The sequence below is a fragment of the Spermophilus citellus genome (genome assembly GCF_964194105.1).
Source record: "Spermophilus citellus genome assembly, chromosome: 3".
NCBI lineage: Eukaryota > Metazoa > Chordata > Mammalia > Rodentia > Sciuridae > Spermophilus > Spermophilus citellus.
Window position 1 is genome coordinate 128,153,023 of NC_138184.1, and position 13,446 is coordinate 128,166,468.

General features: G+C 43.1%; 1 protein-coding gene across 7 annotated transcripts in view; it reads right to left on the reverse strand.

The window, feature by feature from the left end:
- Positions 1-13,446, reverse strand: part of CCM2 (CCM2 scaffold protein) — a 74,114-nt gene that overhangs the window by 32,812 nt on the left and 27,856 nt on the right. For 2 of the 7 annotated variants that reach the window (XM_081283070.1, XM_081283075.1), the window contains 2 exons: positions 9,924-10,189; positions 1,705-1,878 (listed from right to left, as the gene is read on the reverse strand). The exons of 2 other annotated variants lie outside the window; for them this stretch is intronic. In XM_081283070.1, the coding sequence (XP_081139196.1) occupies positions 1,705-1,878; positions 9,924-10,010 (261 nt within the window). In that variant the 5' untranslated portion in view covers positions 10,011-10,189. Of the gene's footprint in view, positions 1-1,704; positions 1,879-9,923; positions 10,190-13,446 lie in introns of those variants that run through there. 3 more of the 7 variants (XM_081283076.1, XM_081283072.1, XM_081283073.1) reach the window with 2 other exon arrangements.

Consider the following 13,446-nt stretch of genomic DNA (forward strand, 5'->3'; position numbering starts at 1 on the left):
AAGACCTCTGAAACCATGAGCCCCAAATAAACTTTCCTTCCTCTAAATTGTTCTTGTCTGGTATTTTGGTCACAATGATGCAAAAGCTGTCTAAAACATTATCTTTGAAAAGTTCTTCATCCCTGCCCTTTATCCTCTCTCCAGAACTCCAGTGACACATCTCTTAGAAATCTGCTCTGGTCCCCAGAGAAGAAGGAAATAACACCTTTTTATCATTAGGCAGAGTGGAATGTCACATTCTCTGCCTGGCCTCCCTGGGTGGGGGGAGATGCTCTTCTTAGAGCTGGGCCTCGTGGCAGTTCTGGCTTCCCATGTGGCCCTCAATGATACTTCCCTGGCTGGGGGAGTGACTGCCTCCCACATGATTTCTACTGACACCCAGAACCATTCAAGGTTCTTTAAGAAGTTGTTACTGCTCAGCAGAGATAAAGTTCCCTGTTCCCTGCTTGGCCAGCTCTGGGGGACAAGGTGGCCCCTACTTGGCCTTTGCTGGTAGAATAGAAGTTAGGGACACAGTTGTTTCTGTCACGTTTGGCTGGAGCTGAGCAGTACTTCTCTGAACATGCTGCCTTGTGAGGCTGCCCTTTTCCTGGTCCTCTGGCAGAGGGGAGCAGATTCTACCCTTGCTGGTGTTTCAGGTTGCCAGCTTCTTAACACTCATGGTCAGTATGGGGCTGCTCAGCTTCTTTCCATGAATCCTCTAATGGAAAAGATCTGGTTACAGGCATTCTAGATGCTTGATAGAGAAAGGGGCTGGGGATTCTCACCATCCATAGCAGGCTTTGACCTGGGTCTCTCCCACCCTCCCTTGTGCCAGATATCTGCAGGTCCAAAGTCCCATCTCCCAGTGGGGAAGGGAGAAGCTAATCCCCTGGCTCGGCCAGGTGAAGGCAGGAATCCCTCTCACAGGCATCCAGACAGGTCCCTTCTAAGCACCTGGATTCTTTCTTCTGTGGGTGCTCAGGTCCAGCAGCATAACCTCTGACCCAAAAATCTCACCTCATTAGCTTCCTTCTCCTATTTATGGGCCCCCTCAACCTGTTGTCTCCTTCTCTTTCTCTCCGACCTTGTGGCTTAATACCTTTTTATTCATTTACTTTCATGTTAGGGGACATCACATGGCTTAGAAACAGTCTGTTGAGCACAGGCCTTTGAGACACAGTGATGGGCTCAAGCACATGATTAGAGTGCCTTCCCCACCCACCTTTTTTTGCAGTAATGGGGATTAACCCCTGGGCCTCCAGCATGCTAGACTATCCCTAGCCCCTTCCCCTCTTTTTAAATTTTGAGGCAGGATCTCACTAAATTGCCCATTTGGGCCTCAAACTTGCAATCCTCCTGCCTCAGCCTCATGAGTAGCTGGGATTACAGGTATATGCCACCATGTCCAGCACTCAATCAAATAACTCTTGTCATCTGCAAACTAGAGGAGCTGTAGAATTTCTCCCAGCTCTTCAACCCTCTTCCGGTGGAGCAGGTCAAGCTGCCCATATGGCTGGGCCTTCAAGAGAGAGGACATATCATACTACTGCATAAAAAAACAAACTTTGGTCAGGGACAAGAATTTGGGTTTTGGGTTTTCTTATTAGACACATCAGCACAGGAAGGGCAGTGAGTGGGGTGTGGGCTAAGGCACTATGTAGAGGTAGACGCCTCATCATCTCAGCGTTTGGCAGGTGCGCCCTGTGGCCCATGGCGACTTACCTTTACCTCCTTCTCAATATAGTCGCTCAGCAGTCTGTCTGGCTCGACGCGCTCGGGTAATGACAGCACCACAGTGTGCAGAGGGCGCCTCTCTGTCACCTTCTCATGGGCTTTCTTATCTCTACTCTTTTCACCTTTTAGGAATACTCGTTTAAATGGCGACACAATTCCAGGCTGCAGGCAGAAATGGCAATGATTGGAGTTCATTATTCACAAATGCTTTGTGTTGTACCTGTGGCTAACAAACAGAAGTAGCCAAAACCATTACCACTATCCCCATGCAAACAGGGGTTGATGATGGCCAGGCTAGTGAGAAAGGACAAAGAATACACAGCCTGAGGGATTGGGCTCCGTGGCCAGCTCACAGGCCCAGGTGGGCCAAGAAGCCACATGGGCTACGTGGAGGGCTCTGTTCACTACAATACACAGAAGGCGAGTAACCTTGGCTGTTGAGAAGAGACAGAGGGAAGAGTTTCCCCAGAAGACAAAACATACATGGTTCCAACTCCTCCAAACTCTGCTGAACAACTTCATGTCAGAGAACTCTGTGTAGGCAAGTAGGAAGGATGGCCAGGTGCGAGCAACAAGGAACCATCTCAGCAGCCAAGGTGGAGCAGTCTACAGAAGTTCATTCCTTTCATGGTGCTGGGACTGAACCCAGGAGCACTCTACCACCGAATTACATGTCCAGCCCTTTTTTTTTCCCCAGATAGGATCTCAGTAAGTTGCTAAGGGTCTCACTAAATTGCTGAGACTGGCCTTGAACTTGTGATCCTCCTATCTCAGTTTCCCAAGTTGCCGGGATTATAGGCATGCACAACCACACACCCAGCTGAAGCTCATTTTTTAATGCAGCATGTGCTGCTTCTGCAATCCCTTCCCTCTGGCAGGGCCTCCAGGCTTCAGGGGCAGACAACTAGACACCTGATCATGCTGGTTGGTCCCTCACTAAGCAACCTCACACCCTGTTAGGCACCTCATGAAAGTTCTGAAAAATAATCCTATAATCAAAGTGAATTCAGAGAAAGAGAGTGAAAGAGGATGAAAGCAAACCTAGCCTAAGAAACGCTAGGATAGGGTCTGGCACCTCCTGATCATTGACACCATGAGGAAGCAATCCCAAGTTCTGCTAAGAGATGGCGCTGCAGTCCCTGAACATAAACCCAGAGAAAATAAGACACTGAGTGCTACCTCAGCATCAAAATGTCACAAATGCAGGCACAGACACCAAGTGACCTTTGCAAGAGACAATGACATCACTGCCTTTTTCTCAGTGATCTGACAGACATCTTAGCAAGGAGATTCAGCTGCTTCTACGGCTCGCCTACCCAGACCTACCCAGACGGGGTGACAGTGCTCAGACAGCAGCTGGGTCCACACAGCAAGCCCAGCTTAGACCTTCTCTTATTCCCAAATACAGTAACAAACAAAATATATGAGTTATCAGATACTTTAAAAGCTTTCACTTCTCTAACCTGCAATATGAGAAATCCAGACACACACAAAATCCAACACAGAGTGGTGTCACAGAACCTGTGGTCCCAGAGAACACCTTGTCAACTACCAATTTCATAGACAATCACAGCTGAGGGTAGAACTCTGTGATCACTTCCAACAAAGGCAAAATTTTATGGTCCAGCAGCTTCCTGCAGTTACCCCCATAGTCAGGCTGGGGTCAGACCCTACCTGGCATGGACCCTCCCCACCTCCTACCAGCACACTCTGCTCTCTAGCATTAGAAAAAAAAAAAAATCAATAAACAAGCAAAGTCCACCCATCCTCACATAATAGGCCCAAAAATCTTCCCTGACTCTGCTGCCTTCTGACAGTGGAGACAGCTTTTCCTGTCCCTCACCTTTACTGCTGACCCTTCAAATCCATGGCCTTTTGATGTTGGGTTTTATTACATTCATTGAAACAGAAATCAGAAATCCTGTTCAACAAAAATAAAACAATGGGGGCTGGGGTTGTGGCTCAGTGGTAGAGTGCTTGCCTGGCATGCTTGAGACACTGGGTTTGATTCTCAGCACCACATAAAAATAAAGGTACTGTGTCCACCTACAACTAAAAAATAATAATTAAGAAAATAAAGATACTGTGTCCACTTAAGACTAAAAAATAAATATTTAAAAATAAATAAATAAATAAATAAAATGATGGGAGAAGAGTTGGCACTGGAGCTGTCCACTCACTCTGCTATCATGCCTATCCTCACCCCACCCCAAGGTTTCCTACATCTCAAGGACCCTTTGCTACCAGTAGATAGACAAGTTCCTCAGGCTGGAGGCTTGACCTCCACTCTAGCATGATGGTCTTGGCTGCATAGTTTCCTAAGCAAACTGATTATCTGAACTCTCACCATCTCTAAAATGAGTTTATGATCCTCAGTCTGTGAGCAGACTATGAAATAATTTACAAAATCTGCTGAGCACACATCTGATACACTGTGAATAAGCAAAATATATGTCAAGTTATTTTATGACTGTTTTTACTCTTGACAATATATTATAAATTCATCTCACAGGTACAGTGGTACACACCTATCCCAGAGATTTGGGAGGCTAAGGCAGAAGGATCACAAGTTTGAGGCCAGCCTAAGCAACTCAGTGAAGCCCTATCTCAAAATTAAAAAATTAAAAGGGCTGGTATGTAGCTTGGTGAAAAAGCATCGCTGTATTCAATGCCCAGTACCATTCAAATATATACCTTCATGCATACATAAATTCATCTCTTCTTCAACATCTATCATTATAAAAATAGTGCCAAAGCCTCAGACTGTCTTCTACACCTCATGACCAGACTAGAAAATAAAACTGGGCCTGGCACCCACCTGAGTGCTTTATCCACTCTCCCCATGGGACAAGACTCTGATGCAGGTTCAGAGCCCTCTGATCCACTAAAATACTTCCTCTCGTGTCAACTATTTTGATCCACTCAGCATCTGCCTCCTTGACCTGGAATAGTCAATTGTTGACCTTGACACCCTTTCTTGACCAGTAGCTCCCCCAGAGGTAGCCCCTTAAAATTTCTTGCTGGCACTGGGGAGAAGGTAGAGTAAGATAACTGAAGGTTCCCAGCGCCGAGACCAGTGGCACATGCCTGTAATCCCAGAGACTTACTGAGGCAGGAGGATTGTAACTTTGAAACCAGCCCTAGCAACTCAGGGAGGCCCTAAGCAACTTAGTGAGACCCTGTCTCAAAATTTATTTATTTTTTTTTTTAATTAAAAGGGTTCAGAATATAGCTCAGTGGTAAAACACCCCCGGATTCAATTCCTAGTACCAGAAAAAGAAAGAAGGTCCCCACAGCAGGTAACAGCTGGGGCTGGATGATGTGTGTACAGAGCTCCATTTTCTATGCTCTGTACTGTTTTCACCTTTGAAATATTTATATTTGAAAAGGATGAATATGATTGCTGCCTCTCACTGTTTATACATAAACTGGAACAAGATATAAAAGCATATAAAGTTAAAAGAACCAATATCCTTAGAAGACAACCCTCTCTAAGACAAATAACAGAACAGATGGAAAAGGGTTCTGGAAAAGCTGGCAGGATGCTAGTTCTGAGCTGCCACATTCACACTCTACGATAGCTGCCCCTGGGGTACCTTTCAGGCTTTTCTCTTCAGACCCTTCACAAGCTTGTACTTTGAGCCTCAGGAGGAGTTTTGATAAGTGGTGGATGGGAGCAGGTGGCATTTGGACCAGGCAGTCTCAATGTGGGGTTCTCAAGGGAGAAGGGTGAGAAACAGTCACCTGTGATTTGTCAAATCAGATTTTTACTGAGGGTAAACTAGAGCTGGATATGACCCCCCACATTTGGTGATGTAATTTTAGCAATGCAAAAATCATGTTTCATCAGCCCCACCAAAAACAACTGTGATTTCCTCACTATTGACACCCTCGGTGACCAGATGGCACATGAATTACTCTTCACATGTGTTACACTTAACCACTAGTTTCTCCTTCTAGTTCTTATGATGTACATAGCCTAGCCCTGAGGTTTACGGATATACAAAGGCATGTGGCCCATAAACCTGTGTCTCTATAGAGTTCATGGTCTCACACTGGCCAGTGGAAAATAGGTATCGCTAAAACATTTCCTCCTGTGACCCCACAGAATTCCCTCCTCTCAGTAGCTTACCATGGCTGAGCACTGGCTCCAGCAGGCAAGCAGTTCAGCTTGGTGGGCCTGTCCTCCAGAAGCTGCCTGCTATCAAACTCACTACTAATCCACACATGGGAACAAAAGGAACCCATTCTAAGATCAAGACTTGCTAAGATTGCCCTCTAACCAAGAAGCCCTCACCACACCTTACAGGTTCTCAAACCACGGGCAACTTATACTGTTATCATAAAAGTAATATACAGTTCATAAAATTAGAATCTACATAAAGAATTAATCTACACTAGGAAGGACCCCAGGGCCCTGTCCTGCAGTCCCAACACTAAAGAAAGACCCTCTGCAATTAGGCAGTGATACAACCATTGGGAGCATCTTTCAGAACCCCTGCAGGACAAGAAAACCATGTACAACCCCTGTAGATACCCTCTATGGATGCCCCCATGAATGACTTACTGCCCAGGGGTCTGTTCTTCCCTAGTTGAGCCCAGCTCTGTCACCACTGCCCCTGGCACTTTCATCTCTGCCCCAGAGCCTACACAGGACTGGAGAACAATAAATGCTGGTGGTGACCCTTCATTTAGTGTTTATACCAGGCTAAGCAACCAGGGAGGCACCACAGATGGAAGAGGGATAGTTCCTACCCTCAAGGGTATCACAGTTAGGCAGGAGAAATATTACCAAAACAGAGTAACAGAATTTAAATCCATGACAAAAATAGCCAGTAAATGCTGAAGACACACAGCAGGCCCCAAATATGTGCCATAATGCTAAACCACCCTGTTTTTGTGTTTTACTGGATAGATGAGTCTTCCTAGATTGTGGACTGTTGAAACTATTTAATAATGAAACACACCAAGCACATCTGCCACAACTTCACTGTCTTTAGCACAGAATGAAGGGTAGCTGCTGCTCTGGTGGAAGAGAACTAGCACTTTTGCATTGGCCCAGTTCTCTCTCAGCCATGGGGAACCGGCAAGAGGAACAAGAAGCACTGTAAGGGAGTACTCTGCTATTTCAGCAACAAAACAGAACAAGACGGCATCTCAGATTTTTTAACTAAAGCTGCTTTTGAACATGAAAATTGTGGTTAAAAATTAAACTGATAAATAATTTAGAATATTCTGATGTACAGAATCAAGATTCCAATAACCTATCATGGGTTCCCCCACCTTTTTTTTTTTTTTTTTTTTTTTTTTTTTTTTTGGTACAAGGGATTGAACCAGGGGCACTTTACCAGTGAGCCACATCCCCCAGGCCTTTTTAAATTTTGTATTTTGAGACAGGGACAGGGCCCTGCTAAGTTGCTAAAGGCCTCGCTAAATTCTGAGGCTGGCCTCAAACTTTCAATCTTCCTTCTTCAGCCTCCAAAGTCACTGGGATTACATTTACCTTCTCACGGAAATGTTCTACAGATCCAAAGTTTAAAAAGTCTAGCAACCATCAATCTTCATTCAACAAGTGTTTTATTGAGTGTGCATGTTCATGACCACCAAAATGATCTATCATCTTTGACCTCAAGAAATCAAAAGACCCAACTGGCCCCCAGAAGAGCAGGGGGTTGAGTGAGTGTCTCTTCCATGAGTGGAGTCCCAACACAGGATGACACTATTGGCCTAAGTCTTTTCTGAAGAAACGGAGGCTATAGGGTTGAAAGGGCCGCCAGAGCCCAAGGTACAGAACAAGGAGGACTGAACCTAGCTCTGAGTTTCTGTGCAGCATCGTATAGACATCCATGTGGAATATACACTACCTCAGATAACTATGTGGAACTTTCTAGACTCACTCTGAAAAGGCCCCAGATCCTTGCAATATTGTACTATTTGCCATGTTAAACTTAAAACAGCTCTTAAAGTTGGAAATCTTGGAGCTGGGGAATACTCTACTACTCAGTGGTAGAGTATTTTCCTGGTAAGTGCAAGACCCTGTTTTTGATCCCCAGCAACACACACAAAATTGGAAACCCAAAGTATATTTCTTAGTTTAAATGTTCTACAGATTCCAAACTAGGGCTGGGGTTGTGGCTCGGCCTTAGAGCGCTCACCTAGCACATACGAGGCCCTGGGTTCTATCCTCAGCACCACATAAAAATAAATAAGTAAATTTTTTAAAAAATAATAATAAAAATAAAAATAAAAACCAAAACTAAAACTCCCTCTGGCCTGTATAGAACATTACATAATGAACATGCTCTCTCATGACGCCCAGGCTTGGATTCTGAGCAAGGCCGGCCTGTGTCCACTATGGGTCTTGAGTTTCATCAAGTAGGAAGATCAATCTAATGGTCCACTTGGGTGAACAGATTCTGAAGGACTGAGGTTACCACACAATTTCTCAGATATTAACTTCTAAATCAGAGCATCTGTTTATTCATTTACAATAAGAAATATATCCTGTAAAAGAACCAGCAAAAGCCAGGTGTGATGTCACACATCAGTAATCTCAGTGACTCCACAGGCTGAGGCAAGAAAATTACAAGTTCTGGGCTAGCCTCAGCAACTTAGCAAGGCACTAAGCAACTCAGCAAGACCCTGACTCAAAATAAAAAATAAAAGGGGCTGGAGATATGGCTCAGTCGTAGAGCACCCCTGGGTTCAATCCCCTGTACTGATCAATTAATGAATGAACGAAAGAATTAGCATACCTAGATTTATGGGACAGTGGCCTCTGCTCTGGGAACAAAGTAAACAGTACAGCCATACATGCTACTTGCATCCCCAGTACAAAACGTAAGCTCAGCAAATAATTCTGGGAAAAGTGCTAACAAATATAAGAAGGAAGAAAGTAAGAAAACCAAGATGCATGGGGTACCTCATACATTTTCACATGTGTATCTGATTTAATCCTCACAATAAACTATAGGGTAGGTCTTACCTTGCTAATAAAACAAGACTGACTCTGAACAAAGACACTTATTATTAAAATAAAAGACCCAGCATCTGCTAGAATCCAACCTTAAGCAGAGTCTCACGACGGTTTGCCACACACCAGACACTGCTATTAACAGTGAAGGAGCCATCATTCCTTTCCCCAGAATGCCCCCAGTCTAAGAGGCAGACAAACTCCAACTACCCAGTAATGACCAGGCCTGGCAAGGATGAGGGAGAGTGACTAGAAGAGGCACCAACCTCAGTGTGTAGGGTCAGAAAACTGCTCAGGGTACCCCTGCTTCAACAGAAACCAGAAGCACAATTATGTCCAGATGAACAATGAGAGGCTATGTCCCTATACATCCAAGCTTGCACTTCTCATACATCATACACTGCCCTAGGTCTATGTGTATTGGAGGCTATGACAAATTTTCTTTTGCAAACTCTGTAACAGAGAGCTCCCTCTGCCAATCCTGCCCTGCAAAACTGCCTATCTAAACTGGAAACAACTCCCAGCACTCACTGTAGTGCCCCTAGATAGGTTCAATTTCTTTTAAGAAAATTGAGTAGTCTGATGCCTGATGGAAAAAGGACCTTTCCCTGGTACTACACATGTCTAATAATGAGCACAACATTGCCTGTATGTGTCCCCATCTCAGGACTTGGCCAAGTTTAGAGAGTCAGATCTCTGCCCACTGCTGCCAGTTTGCTCTGGTGGCAAATGCATACGCACCTTAATGCCCATAGGCTGCCATAGCCAATGGACTGAAATCCACACTAGTACACAGCTATGGTCCCACTATGGGCCTATGGACAAAATTCCAGGCACGAGTCTCTCCAGGTTTGGATGCTATCAATTTCTTGACCTTTTTCCTTTACCATTGTTCAACTCAGATCTTGGGACTCAACTGACTACAAATCCACAGGAAAATTACTTTTCCCTCAAAGACAGAAAAACCATGGCCTCATTCCTAAGTAAAAATGAATGAGTGTAACAACCTCTACTCTCCAGTTGGATGGGATGGCTCCTCATTTCCAGGCACACACACTGTTGACTGCCCTCCAGCCAAAGAAACTGATAAATGAACCCTCCACCCCAATGTCCCAGAGTAGAGGTCAGAGGACAGGACATCCTGAACAAGCCTTGAGAAATGGCATAAATGCCACCCACAAGGGCCCCACACAATTGTTCTAGGCGGCTCCTTCCACACTGGATTTGAACCTACCTCATTCTCCATGGAATACCCCGTTGGAGACTCAGTTTGAGGAGCAATTTCTTTGGAGGAATTCTGGTTCCTCACCTTCTGGTGCATTCTCTACTCTCTCTTGAACTTGTAGAAAAATATGGTCAGATGTTAGCCCTCCCTCTGAAAAAAAACATGAGCAAGCAGGAAGACCAGAAACCACAGCTTCCTTCTGCAAAGCCCACTGCACTTGTTTACAGTTTTTAAAAAGCGGGCAGCATCCAGAATGTTGATAAAATTCAAGAGGGCTGCATGAACAAAAAGACACAAAATGAACAAATAAATATTTTCCCATTACTCACAGCACGCAAATCCCACAAGCAGCACCCCCTGCATTTCTGTAGGATCCCATGCAGTCAACTAAGGGATGCTATTTTGGACGTCTGACCTTTCAGAAGTTCTGATGCTAAAGTTAAAAATCAGAGAGAAAACACTGCTAGGCTTGCATGCTGTTGGTGAAAACCCAGGGCCCTAAACTCATGGAAGGGTAGAGACATGGACAAGGCTGTCTCAGACATGCTTTTTTTCACCACTTGCTCTAAGGCAAGCAAGACCTTTCTGGGGAAAGGTGCATTTCCAAGTGGGGCTTGGGCAAGGCACATGTGGCTAGAAGGCACTCAGCCTGCAAATGCCTCTACCTGCCTCCAGGATTAGCAAGTTGAGTCACCAATTTGAAACTAAGTAGTGTGTGTCCACCAGCAACTTTGCCTTCAGTTCTTTAAATTTCCTAATATAGAAAAGGAGAAGTTGGACTTATTGGTGCAGAGGTTCCTTATGGAATATTTCAGAATGACTTGCAAATAGAAAAACTACTTAATTAATCTTCTGGTTAATTAGAGTGACTACAGATAACTCACAGATCAACATGTAAACCAAATAATTAAAATACAGATGCTCCTCCCAACAAGTTTCCAATAAACACATCACAAATTGAAAATACCATAAGCTGAAAATGCATTTAATACACCTATCCTGATAAACATCCTAGCTTAGCCTAGCCTACCTTAAACGTGCTTAGAACATTCAAAATCAGCCAAGCAAAGTGGCTCACACCTAAAATTCCAACTACACAGGAGTCTGAAGCAGGAGGATCTCCATTTCCTCTACTTAGATAGACACTGTCTCAAAAATAAAATTTTTAAAAGTCTGGGGATGTAGCTCAGGAGTAAATCATTAGCCTAACATGTGTGAGGCCCTGGATTCAGTCTTTACACATCAAAAACAGAACACTTGGGCTGGGGTTGTGACTCAGTGGTAGAGTGTTTGCCTCACATGTGTGAAGCATTGGGTTCAATTCTCAGCACCGCATATAAATAAATAAATCAACTAAAAAATTAAAAAAAAAAACAGAACACTTAACTCAGCCTAGAATAGGTAAAATTATCTAACACAAAACCTATTTTATATACTACAGGGACACAGCCACATCAATGTTTATAGCAGCACAATTCACAGCAGCTAAACTGTGGAACCAACCTATATACCCTTCAGTAGATGAATGGATAAAGAAAATGTGGTATATATACCCAATGGAATATTACTCAGCAATAAAAGAGAATAAAATCATGGCATTCGCAAGTAAATGGATGCAGCTGGAGAATATAATGCTAAGTGAAGTTAGCCAATCCCAAAAAACCAAATGCTGAATGTTTTCTTTGATATAAGGAGGCTGATTCATAGTGGGGTTGGGAGGGGGAGCATGGGAGGGTTGGACGAACTCTAGATAGGGAAAAGGAATGGGAGAAGAAGGGAGAGGGCACAGGGGTAGGAAAGATGGAGGAATGAGATGGACATTATTACCCTAAGTACATGTATGAGGATACAAATGGTGTGAATACACTTTATATACAACCAAAGATTTGAAAAATTGTGCTGTATATGTGTAATATGAATTGTAATGCATTCTGCTATCATATATAACAAATTAGAATTTTAAAAAAACCCTATTTTATAATAAAGTGGTGAACATCTCATCCTAGGCAAATAGTCCCACCACTGACCTACATCTCCAGCTCCCTTCATCTAATTTTTAATAACTATCCTTTTCTTTTTAATTTTAAATTTCTAATTATATAAAACCATCACAAGGTTTCAAAGTAAAAGTACATACAAATATGCACTCGGGCTGGGGTTGTGGCTCTGTGGTAAAGCGCTTGCCTAGCATGTATGAGGCACTAGGTTCGATCCTCAGCACCACATAAAAATAAGTAAAATAAAGGTTTTGTTTTTTTTTTTAAAGAATGTTTTAAAAAAATATGCATTCACAGATGTTTCTCTTCCATCCCTATTCCTTTTCTATACCCTCTCAATATTAACCATTTTAATTAGTATCTATTTATCTTTTCATCATTTCCTTTTGGGTCTATAAGTAAATATGTATATTACATATATATGTATTCAAGTTTTCTTTTTTATGCACAACATAGTCTAATAATAACACCCATATCAACATACAGAGATTTTCCTCATTCTTTTTCTATCTGCATAATACACAATTCAATCAATTTCCATGGTTATGGAGGTTGAAAAGTCCCATCACCTGCCATTTGCAAGTTGGAGATCCAGGAAAGCTGGTAGTATAATTTAGTCTACACCCAAAAGCCTTAAGAAACCAGTTGTCTGGGCTGGGGTTGTGGCTCAGCGGTAGAGCACTTGCCTAGCACAGGCGAGGCCCTGAGTTTGATCCTCAGCACGACATATAAATAAATAAAATAAAGGTATTGTGCCCAGCTATAACTAAAAAATATTAAAAAAAAAAAAGAAAAGAAACCAGTTGTCATGCCCTCAGAGGCTATCACGTGTATGCCTTTTTTTTTTCCCATTCCTTCCTTCCCCACCTTTTTTTTTTTTTTAATCTCCCCCTGCTGGGAGTTGAACCTAGGGCTTTGCACATGCTAGGCAACACTCTACCACTGAGCTATATCCCCAACCCAATGGCTCAACCTTCCCTTCCCTCCCACTTCCCTTTTCCCTTCCTTTCCTTCCTCTCACGTAATTTATTGAATACTATACTGAAAGTAAAAAACAGAATGGTTATACAGGTACAACTGTGCACCATTATAAAGTAAAAAACTCACTGAGTCAAACCACTGTAGTTAGGGACCATCAGTACAATTTTATTATACTAAATCAAAGTGCTGGCTTTCAACAGTGTTTTACTTATAAAAATGGCAAGTTCACATGGTTCAACTTTATTAACATGTAACAATAAAGTTTATTATTTCTTGGTTCCAAAAAGACTGGTTGCCTGGCAATATTACCCAAAGTTCTCTATAGGTTTAATGCAATGCCAATCAAAATCCCAAGGGCATTTCTTGTAGAAATAGATAAAGCAATTATGAAATTCATATGGAAAAACAAAAGACCCAGAATAGCAAAAGCAATTCTAAGCAGGAAGTGAGAGTCAGGCGGTATAGTGATACCAGATTTCGAACTATACTACAGAGCAATAGTAACAAAAACAGCATGGTACTGGTACCAAAACAGGCGGGTGGACCAATGGTAC